Source organism: Notolabrus celidotus, chromosome 18 (assembly GCF_009762535.1).
Source record: "Notolabrus celidotus isolate fNotCel1 chromosome 18, fNotCel1.pri, whole genome shotgun sequence".
NCBI classification, from domain to species: Eukaryota; Metazoa; Chordata; class Actinopteri; order Labriformes; family Labridae; genus Notolabrus; species Notolabrus celidotus.
In genome coordinates, this window is record NC_048289.1 from 6,043,231 (window position 1) to 6,060,485 (window position 17,255).

The 17,255-nt window shown below is 41.0% G+C and overlaps 1 protein-coding gene across 1 annotated transcript in view; it reads left to right on the top strand.

Annotated features, from left to right (window-relative positions):
• Positions 1–751: 751 nt before the first annotated feature.
• The window catches only part of ccdc57 (coiled-coil domain containing 57), a 31,657-nt gene continuing 15,153 nt past the window's right edge, over positions 752–17,255 (top strand). Inside the window, exons 1-11 of the mRNA XM_034708832.1 lie at positions 752–959; positions 3,486–3,649; positions 6,915–7,037; positions 8,478–8,621; positions 11,830–11,938; positions 13,894–13,995; positions 14,176–14,333; positions 14,431–14,505; positions 15,775–15,975; positions 16,085–16,243; positions 16,661–16,823. Coding sequence (XP_034564723.1) covers positions 957–959; positions 3,486–3,649; positions 6,915–7,037; positions 8,478–8,621; positions 11,830–11,938; positions 13,894–13,995; positions 14,176–14,333; positions 14,431–14,505; positions 15,775–15,975; positions 16,085–16,243; positions 16,661–16,823 — 1,401 coding nt within the window. The 5' untranslated portion in view covers positions 752–956. The remainder of the gene's footprint in view (positions 960–3,485; positions 3,650–6,914; positions 7,038–8,477; positions 8,622–11,829; positions 11,939–13,893; positions 13,996–14,175; positions 14,334–14,430; positions 14,506–15,774; positions 15,976–16,084; positions 16,244–16,660; positions 16,824–17,255) is intronic.

Sequence of the window (17,255 nt, forward strand, 5' to 3'; positions counted from 1 at the left end):
GTAAAACTGAACTGGACACACAGGGATTCAATACTACAAAATGAAACAGGAAACACAAAAACTAGACTAAAACACAAGAAATTACAACAGGAGACATGGATCACTAAACACACAAGGGAGACAACGGATAACTAATAGGCCTACAGAACAAACACGCAGAGGAACCAAGGCATGCAACACAAGGAAAAAACTAAAATAAACATCCACTCATAACAGCAATACAATGATTTTATTTGCACAAATTAATATCGTCTGCACACTATGACAATTATTCGTTTCTTAGACTTAAGGGGGATCCATACATTGTTAAAATGTCTCTAAATACAATTCTATTTAACAGAACAGAGGAGTTCAGTGTCGACAATGACACCAGGCCTGGTAAAACTCCAGGTTTAAAACTGTATCAGGTTATCTACGTCGAACAAGCAACAGACATTAATAATAGGCTATTTTCTAATATGAAGTGGATGAGTAAGAGGTTAGTTAAAGTCAATTTGGGATTTTTCAAATTTTTTACTTTCCTCCAAAAATAAAGAGTGTCCCAAATAAGCATTATTTTGTTATTCATATAATTGTACCATGATGAACGCTATTTTTTCCATTCCAAAACAAGCAAATTAGTTTATTTTAGTATAAGCAGTGGTATTGAATAAAACAAAACAGAGTAAACAGCGTTAGATAAACTACTTTTGTATTAGTGCATCAGTGGGGCCGGAACTATTTGTCTCACTTAACGTAACTGGGGAACAATATGACAGACGGACGGTTGTCACGGAAACCACTTTCTTCGAGCTGAGTTTTGTCTGCTTCTGCTCCTGTTATGATGTTTCCAGCAACAAGTTAACTTCTGAAGTCGCTTCATGTCGTGTTGACTGTAAAGTATGAAGACTAAAGAGTCCTCACGGGGCTAACTGATCCGGAACCCTCCGAGTGAGACCAGAACCGTCTCCTTGACGATGGTAGGTTTAAAAACATGTTGTTTACACTGTGTTTTCATCAAAGTGGGAGTCATTCTCAAAACTTGTTCCCTCCGCAGTCCCATCAATAAAAATAAATATAATAAAGCATCCAAAACAGTTTTTGTTTCTAGACTCAAATGTTTCTTTAAAGACCAGCCTGACAAAAAGTTTAATTAAAAGTTTTAATCATTACTCCTGTCTTTCGCGCATGCTCAGAACACCACTTCATGAAGTTAAAACACACACTGTTTTCGTGTGATCACTTTAATTCACTACCTGACTATTTTATCAAAGCTCCTGAAACCTTTATGTTTGTGTTGATTTTGGCGCCACCTGTGGATAACGGTGTACCTCAATCAGTCAATCTTTATTTATACAGCGACAAATCACAACAAACGTGATCTCAAGACTCTTTCCAAACAGAGCAGGTCTAGATCGTGTTCTATTATTAACAAAGACCCAACATTAAGATCCAGTCCCCTCTTACAGACAGGACTCAGTCTGATCTCATCTTAATCCACCATGAGCAGAGCACTTTGCAGCATTTAGCAAGTTACAGTGGCAAGGACAAACTTCCTTTAACAGGCAGAAACCTCCAGCAGGACCAGACTCATGTTAGACAGACATCTGCTGAGACCGTGAAACCTCCAGCAGGACCAGACTCATGTTAGACAGACATCTGCTGAGACCGTGAAACCTCCAGCGGGACCAGACTCATGTTAGACAGCCATCTGCCTTGACCAATGTACCTAAATTCTCTGCCCTGTTTTGGGCATTAATGTTAAAAACATATGGGGGCGCTGGTGGCCTAGTGGTCTAAGTGCCCCACGTATAGAGGCTACAGTCCTCATCACAGAGGTCGCCGGCTCGACTCCCAGCCGGTTGATCATTCGTTGCATGTCCTCCCCCGCTCTCTACTCCCCAAATTTCCTGTCTCTCTTCAGCTGTCCTGTCATTAAGGGCAAAAATGCCCTAAACATAAATAAAAAGAATAAAAAAACATATGATGATGATGATGATGATGTTTTTTTTTCTACCTGATTAGGACACTTAACGACATTAGCACCAATGTCATTCTGTTTTATAACCAGCTAGAAACTCCTCACAGGAGCTTTAAATATCACATTTTACTGCGGCTTGATTTAAAACTCTTTGAAACCTGATCCATTGACTTCTGCAGGCTAATGATGTACGAGAATTGGTATTGTTATTGGCATCGGCGTTGGTATTAGTATCAGTATCAGCCAAAATAAGTTTTAAAATATCAGCATATCAGATATCAGCAAAAAATCCAATATCCTGCATCCCCAGAACATTTCTATAACTTGTTGTCTCCCCTGCAGAAACTCTGTCTGAGCTGTGTTAAATAATTCACAGGTCCCTGGTTATCTAAAAGCGGTCACGCCCACACGTCACAACAATAAATGAAGAAATCAGAGGAAGCACGTATGTTTCCTTGGCATTATGTGCATCCTTGAAGTATGACACATTCAGATGTGAGTGCTGATAGCTTTGTTTGTTATTAATAGCATGATGTAAAAAACTGACTATGGTCCCTTTAATTTCCATTTTACTCTCAACATTTTAGTCTATCATGAAAAGAGGAGATACAAATCCTTCCTCCTTTCATTTATTTTTCTTATACCAGAAAGTTCAGCTCTATTTCCTTTATTTTAAGTTTGACCTTTATTTGATAAAACATTTCAACAGAGAGGAAATGATTCACCAGCACGTTGTAGAGAGGGTGGTGGATGTTGTCCATGATGGCGTGGAGCTTTGATAGTGTCCTCCTCTCTGTCAGAGAGGCTTGCTCTACTAACTGATCTATGTTCAATCAATCAATCAATCAATCAATCAATCAATCAATCAATCAATCAATCAATCTTTATTTGTATAGCGCCAGATCACAACAAATGTTAATTCAAGACTCTTTACAAACAGAGCAGGTCTAGACGGTACTATGTCAAATTATGACCCAATATCAAGACAGGATAAGACTCAGTCTAACCCCACCTTAATCCACCATGAGCATTGCACCTCGCAGTATTTAGCTAGTTACAGTGGCAAGGAAAAACTTCCTTTAACAGGCAGAAACCTCCAGCAGGACTTCAGGGGTGAGAAAGGATTCCAGTGTGTCAGTGTGCCAGTTCCCGGCAGTCTAAGCCTATAGCAGCATAACTAAGAGCTGGTCCAAGCCTGATCCAGCTATAATTATAAGCTTTATCAAAAAGGAAAGTCTGAAGTCAACTCTTAAAAGTAGAGAGGGTGTTTGCCTTCTGGACTCTGACTGGTCGATGATTCCAAAGAAGAGGGGCCTGAAAACTGAAGGCTCTACCTCCCATACTACTTTTAGTACATTGACATTTTGATTTTCACCCTGCCTCTCATTTGCCCCTTACTCTAGGGTTTTTTCTTATCCATTGAAATCTATGGCCTCCTCTAAGTGTAGCACATAAACAATGTGAGCACTGCTAAGCTAAATATCAGCATGAATATTGTTTTGATGACCCGTACTGTGGCTTGTAGGTGTATCTCAGCTCCATCATGGATTTGCATGGACATACTGAACTGGGAGACCTGGAGGACCGGCTGGCCTGTAAAGAGAAGGAGTGGAAGGAGCTCCAGGCTGCACGGGTTCATCAGCTGGAGAGTTCCCTGAGGAAAGCCCAGGAGGAGTGCTGCTTGCTCAGGTACAATGTCCACCACCTCACTTCAGAGTAACAGGAAGTGAACATGTACAGTATGAGCAAGGCAAAGTCAGGGGGGAAAAAGACTGTTTCCATTTGTAAAAAATGATTTACTTGAATAATTTATTCCCTGTCAGATTAATTTTCAGACAAAGAATAAACCCAATCCAATGTTCTGTTACAATGTCTGCTGTAACTCTGAATAAAAATAATTTCCTCCCCAGCTTTCCTGTGAAAGGTTGAGAAATAATTCCTCAGTAAGTTGAAAGAATGAATTTATGTCATGTCACTAGATGACCATTTGAACTCTTACAAGCTTCAGCCAAGTTACCAAAGAACACGTTCCTCAGCAGCGTGTTCCAGAGTCTGTCCGTGTGGACAGCTCGGGTCTGTTTGCACATGTTTTGTAATGTGTGTCTGAGATATCTGCCTCAGTAGAATACAATGGTGGTGTGTGGATTTCTAGGAGAAAGCCGGGCATTGTAATTGGAAAGACACATTATTAATGCATGCTGTTGAAATATTGAAATGTCTTTTCTCATTGCCCTGAGCAACACCTCGATTGTACTGCAGTGAAGGCAGAAATCTCCCCATCTGAAAGAATGCAGACAGAAATATCTGTCAACACTGATACCACTGCTAGTGTGGATGCTTTCTCTAAGCCTGCTCCCTTTTTTAAACTGTGTGTCAATTTACTTGACAATTTACAATTTACTTTTTATAAATGCATGAAACTTGGAGCACTACAGGTCCACCAGTTACTTTCTTGTTGTTATTGTGTGTAACACTGTATTGTGTTGGTTTCAAACTAACCATTGAAAAACACGAGACTGTGATGCTAACACACAACATACTAGAGGAAGGGTCAAACCAGCAGCTCTCATGTGTTTCAAGGAGTTCAACTTTTTGTCAACAGTCTGGTGGCTTTTAGAAGGTAATTATTTGTCATGGCAGTCTCTAATGGATAAAAAAAGAAGTTCCCTTAAAAAAATGTTCCTATCATATTATATTAGGTTACAGTATCTTGCGTTATGTTACACCATGTAATTAGACGTAGCCAGTGCCCAAAATATAAATAATAAAGAAATGAATATCGTCACACATGCCACAAGGCTCCATTATCAAGTAATGTAACGTAATATAACATAATGTAATGTTGCATTGTGTGGCGTGGCGACAATACATGTATCGTCATGCCAGGTATCGTCACATCACTTATCCTCATGTCACGTATCCTCACGTATCATCATGTATCATCATGTATCGTCACGTATCGCCATGTCACATATCGTCATGTCACGTATCATCAGAATGTCGTGTCACCTCCTGCAACGTCACATCGCATATTGTATCATAATGTATCGTAAAGTTTCGTAACCTATAGTCACTGATAGTCATATATCGTCCCTTATCGTCACATATCGTCACGTAACGACACGCCACGCCACGTATCGTCATGCCACGCCATGTATCGTCATGCCACTTATCGTCATGCCACTTATCGTCACGCCACTTATCGTCACGCCACGTATCTTCACGTATCATCATGTATCGTCACCTTACGTAGTGTTGTGTAACGTCATGTAGCGTCATGTCATGATCGTCACGCCACGTATCGTCACGCCACGTATCGTCACGCCACGTATCGTCACGCCACGTATCGTCACGCCACGTATCGTCACGCCACGTATCGTCACGCCACATATCATCACGTATCATCATATATCATCATGTATCGTAGGTTTCGTAACCTATAGTCACCTATAGTCATATATCGTCCATTATCATCACGCATCGTCACATATCGTCACGTATCGTCATGCCACGCCACGTATCGTCATGCCACTTATCGTCACGCCACGTATCTTCACGTATCACCATGTATCGTCACCTCACGTATTGTTGTGTAACGTCATGTAGCGTCATGTCATGATCGTCACGCCACGTATCATAACACCACGTGTCCTCACGTCACGTATCATCACGTATCATCATGTATCATCACGTATCGTCATGTCACGTATCGTCATGTCACGTATCGTCAGGATGTCGTCTAACGTCACATCACATATTGTATCATCATGTATCGTAACGTTTCGTTCGTCACGTATAGTCACCTATAGTCATATATCGTCCCTTATCGTCACGCATCGTCAAATATCATCACATATTGTCACGTATCGTCACGTATCGTCACGTATCGTCACATATCGTCACGTATCGTCTCTTATCGGCCCATATCGTCACATATCGTTACGTATCGTCCCTTACCCTCACGTATCATCACATATCGTCATTGTGACGTATGGTTATGTATCGTCATGTTACCTCATGTCATGTCATTCAAGCAACTAGAGTCATTATAATCAGGCCTAAAAATAACTAAAAGAAAGAAAGAGTGTTTTTTTTTACAGTGTCGTGGCTCGTGTCTCCACGCCATGCCACACCACGTTACATAACGTTACGAAACGTGATAACATGTCACATTACTTCACGTTACATTACTTCCTATATCACTTTACATCATGTTATGTTACGTTGCGTACGTTGTATCACGTCACATCAAGTTGACAAAGCTAGCCAATGCCTGAAACTATATGATACGAGGGATCACGACAGTTCATGACAGGACACTACACATTAAGTCAAGCCACATCATAAAGTTGATGTCACTTGCATGCACTGATAATACGACAAATCTACCATATTTACATGAAAATGTATGTTACAGCCTGGAAAGGTACACACGATCAATTAAAAAAAATGTCTTAACTATCATTTAGAGCAAGTTTGTGTAAAAAAAAAAAAAAGAAAAAAGGGTGGCCAAAATAACTGGAATAATATAATTTCCCTTTGTAGTAAGTAAGTTTAAGTAGAGCTACCCACACAGAAAACATTACATCCCACAGTCCTGATGTTAGACTGTCAGCCCCGACTGTCCCATCCTCAGCTGCTGCTCCCTGTCTGTCAGTAACAGTTGATGCACAAACAGGTGGAGGTGGGACACAATGAGCTGAGGCAGCTTACAGTGGTGCCCTTCTGGTATGACGCTGTTCAACAAAGAGTCCACAGACCTGAGCCAAGTGTTTGTCCTGTGGGACATGAAACAGGGCTCAGTGCTGCTCCGTGAAGGAAACTATAACCTCAAACTGGGGCCATTGTGGAACACCTGATGGGACCCCACACCTCCCAGTGATCAGTTGAATATCATTGTAAATAAGTGAAGTATCTTATCACTGAACACATGTTTCCATCCTTCATTTGTCAGAGAGCGCCATCGGCAGATGAAGGAAGATTTCAAGTTCAACCTGGGCCTCCTGGACGAGCGAGACAGGGAGCTGGAGAGATACGATGTGGTCACTTCCAGAGCTCTGACGGCGGAGGACAAGAGGTACGACCAGGTTCAGTGAGAGTTATAGGACAGGGTTTTTATGAAGTAACAGATCTGATATTGATAAAGGTCTAGATCAGCAAGACGAACATAAGCGCTCTGACAGGTGGGTCATGTGATCACATTACAAACAAAAACTGGGTCAAACATTATCCAGAGAAAAATAAAAATCAAAGAAAAGAAGAATGATCAAATGAGACCAAATCAAAATGATGGATTATGACTCATACACTTCAATATGAAGTACTAACTCTTCTTCTACTTCTTTAAATGATCTCCTTCTTCTTTTCTTCTTCTACTTCTTATGTCCTCATTTGTCCTTCTTCTCCTTTCTTTCCTTCTCTCCTTCTTCTCCTTCTATCTTTTTTCTTCATCTCCTTTCCTTTTCTTCTCTTTTCCTACTTTTCTTCTCTTCCATTTTCTCCTATTTCTTCTCTCCTTCTGTTCTTCTCCTTATTCTCTCCTTTGTCTTTTTTCTTCTTCTCTCCCTTTTCTTCTCCATCTTTTCTTCTTTCCTAGTTCTCTCCTTTTTCTTCTCACCTTCTATCCCTTCTTTTCTTCTTTTCTTCATCTCCTTATTCTCTCTTTCTTTCTTATTCTCTCCTTCCTCTTTTCATCTTCACCATATTCTCTCCTGCTTTTTTCTTTTTTATCTCTTTCTTCTCTCCCTTTTCTTCTCTTCTTCTTTTCCTTATTATCTCCATCTTTTTCCTCTCTCCTTCTATCCATTCTTTCCTTCTTTCCTAGTTCTCTCCTTTTTCTTCTCACCTTCTATCCCTTCTTTTCTTCATCTCCTTATTCTCTCCTTCTTTCTTATTCTCTCCTTCCTCTTTTTGCTTCACCATATTCTCTCCTGCTTTTTTCTTTTTTTATCTCTTTCTTCTCTCCCTTTTCTTCTCTTCTTCTTTTCCTTAATATCTCCATCTTTTTCCTCTCTCCTTCTATCCCTTCTTTTCTTCTTTCCTTCTTCTCTCCTTCTTTTCTCATGCTTCTTCTCCTTTATCTTCTTCTCATTCTCTTTATTTTTTCTCCCTTCTTCTCTCCTCTGTCCTGTCATGTTTCCCTCTCCTTATTTTTCTTCCTAACTTTCCTCTTTGTCTTCCTCTTTCATTTTTTTCTTCTTACTTTTCTTCTTCTATTTCTCCTCGTCCTCCTCCTTGTTCTCCCCCTCTTGTTCTTCTCTCAGTAAATGATGGTGCTGTTATTGATCTGGGTTTTCATTTCGTGTTCCGTCATTGATTTCACTGATGACATTGATCCATGGTTCTCCTCTACCTCCTCATGAAAAACATCACTGTGTTGAAAAGATGCCTGCAGGGAAACTTCGAGGAACCAGATCTTGGCTTGTTAATGACATAAAGTAAACCAGAGTCTACCATCCAACAGGAGAGTCACAGTGACAGAGTCCACTAACTGAAACACTGCTGTGTCCTTCTGCAGGCAGGAGGAGGTGAAGCAGCTCCGTCTGCAGGTCAGCAGGCTGGAGGAGCAGAGGACCAGAGAGACGGAGCAGTGGCTGGAGGAGCTGAGTGAGAGTCAGCACAGTGCTGCTCAGTACAGACTGAAGCTGGAGGAGCTCAAGCTGTGAGTCAGGAAACAAAACCACCACTACAGCAGTGATTCATGTCAGCACAGTAAACATCTATGAATGAGACCAATCACAACTTTTAAAAATGGCCGCCTTTCTTTGATCGAAACTTGGAGAAGAAAGTAAAGATGATAGCTTCTTAAAAGTGTTCATGCTCGGTTGTTTGCTGTGCAGAAATCCTCTGCTACATGTCTCTAGAATTCCTGGTTGACTGTATATCAAATGAAGGGAGAAACATATGAGAAACAGGAATGTGTAGCTTCATGTGGGCTGTGTATACAATGTTGACCCAGCCTCTGGATTTAGATGTCAAGGTTTCTACTGGCTGCCAAAACAGGTTGGGTTACATTAAAGGCTCCCTTGATTTACTACGTTATTAAACATTTAGTATCCCAATCACTAGTTTCAAATCTTCTCCAGCATAAGGTTGTCAAATGTTTTGTTACTTTTCTGCTTTGAAACTATACAACCTCACTTATTTCTATATCCAGTCGTATCAAAAAGTTCCAAAGCTTGTTAAAAAAACCAAAGAACCAGCGAACAAAAGAGAGAGAGACGAACATAAGTGCTCTGACAGGTGGGTCATGTGATCACATTACAAACAAAAACTGGGTCAAACATTATCCAGAGAAAAATAAAAATCAAAGAAAAGAAGAATGATCAAATGAGACCAAATCAAAATGATGGATTATGACTCATACACTTCAGTATGAAGTACTAACTCTTCTTCTACTTCTTTAAATTATCTCCTTCTTCTTTTCCTCTTCTTCTTATCTCCTCCTTTGTCCTTCTTCTCCTTCCTTTCCTTCTCTCCTTCTTCTCTTTCTTTCTTTTTTCTTCACCTCCTCTCCTTTTCTTCTCTTTTCCTACTTAACTTCTTTTCCATTTTCTCCTATTTCTTCTCTCCTTCTGTACTTCTCCTTATTCTCTCCTTTGTCTTCTTTCTTCTTCTCTCCCTTTTCTTCTCCATCTATTCTCCTCTCCTTGTTCTCTCCTTTTTTTTTCACCTTCTATCCCTTCTTTTCTTCATCTCCTTATTCTCTCCTTCTTTCTTATTCTCTCCTTCCTCTTTTCATCTTCACCATATTCTCTCCTGCTTCTTTCTTTTTTTATCTCTTTCTTCTCTCCCTTTTCTTCTCTTCTTCTTTTCCTTATTATCGCCATCTTTTTCCTCTCTCCTTCTATCCCTTCTTTCCTAGTTCTCTCCTTTTTCTTCTCACCTTCTATCCCTTCTTTCTTCATCTCCTTATTCTCTTCTTCTTTCTTATTCTCTCCTTCCTCTTTTCGTCTTGCGTTGGTGGTGGAGCGACATAGAGATGAAGTTAACAGAGAGAGCCCAGCTAATGAATACAAAGTGGCGAAACCAAACGGCAACCTCCGGGCTTAAAATATGAAGCCCATGCTGAAGTGCTAAAAACTGCAGTTCATTGAGCATCCACTTGAAACACAGGAAACCACATACACACCCATTCAAAAAAAGACGATCTTTACAGCAGAAATAAACATGTTTACAGCCTGGTTCAAAAAACAGTTTAGGTCTGAATAGCTAATTTATCTATCAGCACACACTGTACAGGGTGAATTATTTTATAACTTAAGATATTAAACTTACGAGTTTTGCCCATTTAAGGCCATGGCTGACTTGTTTGACAGGCGGACACCCTGTAGTTGTTAGTGAAAAGGCGAAGGGCCCGCCTCTTTACCTCACACTAGCTCGACGAAGTTAGGTTGAGTTCAGAATTACGCATATGGCTCCCGCTGCTGATTGGCTTCAAAACAACTATCAGGAACAGATGGGTGACGTCACGGATACTACTTCCATTTTTTTAAATTTATTTTTTTAACATAATTTTATTTTATTGAGTGTACAGGTCCAAATACATCAGTACATCCTGTGATTCAAATAATTAGTCATCTTGATTCCCTAGAATAAAAAATAAAATAAAAATAAAAACACAACAAACAAGAAAAAAACAGAAACAAAACAAAGAAATAAAATTTCATTTCATAGATCCTGTGTTGTTCATTCACATTACAGTTATGTTAATTTGATCTCACAGGTAGTGTGTATCCCTTACACCCACTCTGACATGTTTACACTTGTCCACCGTACACCTTCACCTACATATAGACAATACCAACACCAATACCATTACCACTACCCACCCACACCCACCCACCCACACACACATACACACACACGCTAATACAACAAGTCTGAGGGGGGTTCCTTAATGTTTATGGTACTCAGGTGATTTTGTGGATTCTCTCATCTACAGAGCTTCATAAATCTTGCTCCATATACTGTCAAATAGTTTTCCTCTATTGCTGTCCTCCGATATGGTCCTTTCAATACTCAAATACGTCCATTTTTTATACAGTTTATGGCTGAACCTGAAAAATAAGTAATCAATGGCTGTATCTGTACCACTCCTGTTTGGAGTGTGGTAATAAGAATAAAGAAAATGACCTCATCATGGTCGCCCAGTTTGTTGAAACAAGTAGAGATATTGTTTGATTTTAAACAGTTTCTTATAAAAGTTTAAATTCTGGTATTGTGACAGTAAGGTCTGTTTCAGGGCTGCTACAGTGTTCATCTGTCAACCAAGATCGAGGCTTCGCAGTGTGAATCCACCCAGCCTGTTAAACACTTCTGTGTTCAGAAACACAAAATGATGAAAGCCACACTGAAAGCTTCAAAGCAGTAGTCCACAAACCAATGAGTGATGTCACAGTGGTAATAGGTACTTCCTTCACACAAGGTATAATACACATGTGGACAAAATTGTTAGTACCCTTTAGTTAAAGACAAAAAACCCACAAATGTCACTGAGATAACTTGAAACTGATAGAAGTAATAATAGATAAAAACAATACCAACGATTTTGTCCACATGTTTACATGCAACAGGCTTTGTGGTATGGAGGATTGGTCAGAGGTTTTTCATGTAAACAGCAACGCCCACATGAACAGTTTTAAAGAACGTTTTCCTATCTTTTGATTTGTCTTGTGTAGCTCTGACATTGTCATGTTATTGCTTCTGTTGAGAAACCTTTGATTCATCGTTCAGCTCCCGTCACTGCTTTGTTTTTTATTAAGATATCACAGAACTGAGAAGGTTTATGTTGTTATTTACTCAACGATAATGTTCCTTAACTACATTTCTGTGTGTGCATGTGTCTTTATGTTGCTCCTTAATGGTAGCTCCATGGCTGGGGAAATTCAGAAGCGAACAGAGGAGAATGAGCGGATGAAATTGGATTTGCAGTGCAGGATACGTGAGGTGGAAGGAGAGCTGACTGAACAGAGACAGGTGAACACACACACACACACACACACACACACACACACACACACACACACACACACACACACACACACACACATACACACACACACAAATATTCACACACTTGTATCCCTCTCATAGTCCTTATCTTGGTATCCAATGTTTATGTTGAATAAAACTATTATAGTCTCTTAGTAATAAATGATATATCAGTATGACTCAGTGTAAAGCACACTGAGCTGCTGATAGACATGAAAAGCTCTGGCACAATGCAGCCCCACACAGTAATACGCTATCTCCCTCATGTTGCAACCCCTCACATTTGGCCGTGTTTGTGTAGAGCCGTCCAGTCTGCAGGACTGAAATAACTGGTAGGGCAGCGAGACATTCAGACCTTTAGGGTGAACCCAAACAAAAGACCCCCAACATGGACCCTGACGAGTGTGTGCACTGTGTGGCTGGCTTTGTCATCATGCACAAGATATTAGAGCATGACCAGTTGGACAGGAAAGATTAACCAGTGAAGAACTCACTAGTGATGGTGTTAACCAGCATCTCTAGAAGTACAGAGAGCCTTATCACAATGTAATCTGCACCAACAAACTACATGATGACACCGTTTCCAAAACAAAAAAAACCTTAGTTTTTGTTTCTGTTACGACAAACTTTTAATTTATTTTAACAAACTGAGTTTTAATGACATTTTTAAAGCTAATTTTACTTTCTTTCTTTCTTGATCTTAGATTTTAAAATATTTTATGTTTTAATGCTTATGTTTGTTGAATGTCATATCAATTGGATATTTTCTGACAAGGTATGGCGTTGAGGAATTAAGTTGATATTGGATCTACAATTAAATGTTGGGCTGTCGGGCACCCTGCGGGGGTGTCAAGAGGTCTGAGACAGCTTCGGGCTGTGACTCGACACAGGAAAGATTCAATGTGTGAGTCTTAATCCTTGGGAAGAAGTTCTGAGATGAATCGAATGATTAAAGGTTTATTTCGGTTAAGACAAGATCAGTTGTGATTCTGTGTCTGGCGCTTTGGATTGCTCTTTGTATGAATTATGCTTTATAAATAAACTTGCCTTGCCTTGCTGTGCTCTTTTGGCAAACTGCACATCAATTAATCAATCACTCAATCTTTATTTGTAAAGCCCCAAATCACAACAAATGTTATCTGAAGACTCTTTCCAAACAGAGCAGGTCTAGACCGTACTCTATGTTCTACTACTAACAAAGACACATCATCAAGACAGGATAAGATCCAGTCCCATCTTACAGACAGGACTCAGTCTGATCTCATCTTAATCCACCATGAGCAGAGCACTTTGCAGCATTTAGCAAGTAACAGTGGCAAGGACAAACTTCCTTTAACAGCAGAAACCTCCAGCAGGACCAGACTCATGTTAGACACACATCTGACCGATGGCTGGATCGACCGAGTTGGGGTTTGAAAGAGGGAGAGAAGAACATCCCAACAAGGAACGTTTAGAACTTGGATCAGCTGATTACATGCAACAGTCCCTGTCTGAGTACTCAAGGTAGCAAATCAGGGTTTCTCAAAACCAGGACAAGGGCCTGTCTGATCTCATAAAACCATGATGAAATGTTTAAATGCACCACACATAACAGGTAGCAGAACCGTCTCTGCTGCTGCGGCGCTGAAACAACAGTGACATTTATGTGGACGCTGCTGCAGCAGCACTTCAGATAGGAGCTGTCACACACACTCTGCAGAAGACGGCATGACCTGGTGTTATTAAATTAACGGTATTAACTTTAACGATGGAAGACGAGAACAAGAGAAGAGAGGTGATTTGCATCTGCATGATGGAAGTGAAAGTGGAGGCTGGTATGGACTACAGTGAGCTTCTGTTGATGTGTTTTGTTATGAGAATAAATCCTCTGCCTCACATTTTATCTAACACCGTTCATATTCTGAACACAACATCTCTAACCGCCCCTCTCTGTCCAATAGGAGATGACTGCAGCTTTTGACTGTGAGCTCAAACAGCAAGAACACAAGTTCAACATGAGGATGGACGAGATGCGCGCCATAGTTCTGTCTCATGATCTCAGGGTGAGGAGAGGGACAGGATAGTGTCGTTCTTAAGATGCTCACAAATACCAGCTAGTTTTTTTAGAGTGTAGAGGTCTTCATATTACACCCATGTTACACCTCCACCTTTCATCATCATTTGTGTGCGTGCGTGCGTGCGTGCATGTGTGCGTGTGTTTGTCTTTGTTTTTGTGTGTGTAGGAGAAGCTGCTCTCTAAAGAGGTTGAAGTTCACAGTCAGGTTCAGCTACAGACTGGAGAAGCTCTAAAAGCCTCTCAGGAGCTCTGTCAACAGATTCAGACTCAGCTGCAGCACAAAGAGCAGCAGATCAGAGACCTCAGCTCAGTCCAGGACTGCAGGTATGCTGCTGAATGAACCTGTACTACATGTGTGGTGTATACGTGTGTGTTTTTGTGTTGTCTGGTCCTACATGTGTTTTTTTATCTTCTCTCTCAGGATAAAGGAGATTGAAGAGGAGCTAAAACTGAAGGATACTAGATTGAAGAAGGAGGAGGAAGACCACATGAAGAAGTAAGTCATGACTGCCTGTTTCAGGCAGGTAATTTAAGAATACAGTATCATTTTTTGTATGATTTTTTTTAAGACGGTTGTTTGTTCTTGTTTTAATGAAAATGTCTCTGCGAGTGGCGACTTCTGGTGTTCTAAAATGAAGCCGATGTGGAGCATGTTTGGGGGGCAGGATCCACATACAAGAAGTCTCTCACAGATCCTCAAGAAGTCTTTGAAAGTCTTAAATTTAATTTGTAAACTGGCTTTAAAGGTCTTATTTTTGAATAGTGAGAAGTCTTACATTTTATACAACACTGAGAGGATCTGAGAGGCCTTCCTGGTTCATACACTAGAAGCATCTCTGAGATGTAGTCTGGTGCGAGGCCATGCAGTGTCATAAAAACTAGTAAAAGGGGCGTGGACTTAGCCTAATGGTTAAGTTATGGACCCCATGTAGTGGGCAGCCTTGGCGCGATTCCAGCCTGCGGCCTCTTTCCCGCATGTCATTCCCTCACTCCTTCCCAGTTACCTAAACTATCCACTGTCCTCTCTTCTATCAATAAATGTGTAAAAGGCCCAAAAATATAACTTAAAAAACAGTAAAAGGATTTTAAAATCAATACGAAAATAATTTGTTAGTGTTATAACAATTTGTATTGTTATTTTTCGTGCATTTGTCTGTTAATGGGAGAATTCTGCATTTACAGCAGATTTTTATAAACACATTCCCAAAACAAGAACAGAAGTTGGACAGAGAAGAAGACAGGGGAATAAATGTTCAAGGAAATTTCTCTGTCAGATGAAAAACACAGGGAATGGTTCTCAGGGGTGAATATGAGGTGACTAACAAGATATGCACGATAGCCTTTAAAGTTTGGATATATGATGTAAATCCTCAAATAATGACCTGCAGCCTTTATTTGAGGATTTACGGTAGTTACATATTCCACACTTGTTTTGACATTTGTTCTGCTGTGCAAAAATACTATTTGTGTCTCTTTGTTTTGGTCTCAAAAAGGTCTGAACTTTGATTTTTAAAAAGGTGGAAGCATATCAAATATTAGTAAATGAATCATTTTTTAAACCTAAATCGTGTCACCCGCAAGAACTCCATGTTGGCTCTGCTGTACAACAAAATACAGATTCATCAGAGGGACTTTGGCAGTGATAGTTTCCACAGGTTGGATTTGATGTTGGATGCTTGCTTCCAGGACTCATGACCTCTGTACATGAGGTGCGCAGTGTAACCAACACTTCCTAACATCCGACTCTCTGTCTGTTTCTGTAAAGATACGAGGATGTGATCCGGGCTCTGAGGGACTGTGAAACACAGCTGGAGGCTCAGCGTCAGGCTCACACGGACCAGCTGCAGAAGGCTGAGAAACACATTGTCAAACTACAGGAGGACATGAAGGTTCAGACTTCACAGGGACGCCAAGCGCAGAGAGATCAGCAGCGGGCCATGGAGCAGAAAGACGAGACAATCATCCGGTGAGACAGCTTTAGTTTATTCATGTTATTCTATGTATATTTTCTCTGCAGTGCGATGTGGGACTTGATTTATGCGTGTGTGTGTTTGTGTGTGTATGTGTTTTTGAAGACATCACACAGAGGTGGAAAGAATCCGGACCGGCTGGGAGGAGTACGTCTCTCACGTCTCCAGTGAGATGGTCGTCAAAGATACCGAGATGATCGCACTGAAGGAGAGAGAAATCAAGTTGAAGACTGAGCTGGAGAGAAGCAGGGAGGAGATGGAGGGGTGAGGAGAAAGGGAGGAATAGAGGAGGAAGAGCTGGATTTGAACCTGGGATGCACTTATACTCTTAGTGATGTCAGATATCAGCCTGATACTTTCACAGACATCTGGAGTAACAACACACTCAAAGACCAGGTTTCAGTTTTGGACCTGAAAAGGATTCATCAGTGCATCCTTTGTAAAACCACATTCACTTAGTCCAAAGGGAGTACTTTGTGGGTGCATGTCCTGACCTCATGAGAACAGAGAGGTTGCATCGAGGAAGATCAAAGTTTATAAACATGGAGACGAACGATTTGTACATTTTGTGACATTTTGTGATTTTTCAATGCTTTATTAAATGTGTGTGTGTGTGTGTGTGTGTGTGTGTGTGTGTGGGTGTGGGTGTGGGTGTGTGTGTGTGTGTGTGTGTGTGTTCAGGTACAAGCAGCAGCTGAGCGCTGGTCTGCAGAGGGAGCGGGCTCTCGAGCAGAAGCGAGTCCAGGGGCAGCTGGAGTGGCAGAGACGCTGTGAGGACGTGAAGGCTGAACTCTACCTCGCCAACGAGCAGCTGATACGAGACCTGACCCAGGCCAGAGACCAGGTCAGCCTGTCATGTGGTAACAACTCTCACTGTGCATGCTAGAGGAGAAGAGGCATGGTAAGAGTTCCCCCTCTGAAGGTTAGGGTCAGGTCTCCTGTATTTTAAAACTGCTGATGTCTTGAGACACACAGTGTAAGTAAGACCATATCCTCAGCTTCTATATCCTGAGTCCAGCTCCCCGTTTTGGGTCCAGACTCTGGTGGTGGTGGTTGATGAATTCTAGGAATTGAAGACTTGCAGAGACCAGGTGGAGATGGGGAGGTGGAGGGGTGTGCACCGTCAATGTAAGAAGGAACTAGCTGGAGAGAGAGACACATTTAAAAAGACAGCAGAAAGTTGATAGGCTGAGGATAAGGGTGTGCCACTGAGCTTTTGGAAGACAGCCGCCACTGATTAACCAATGACAGCTCCGGAGCGTGCAGCTGGAAGCGG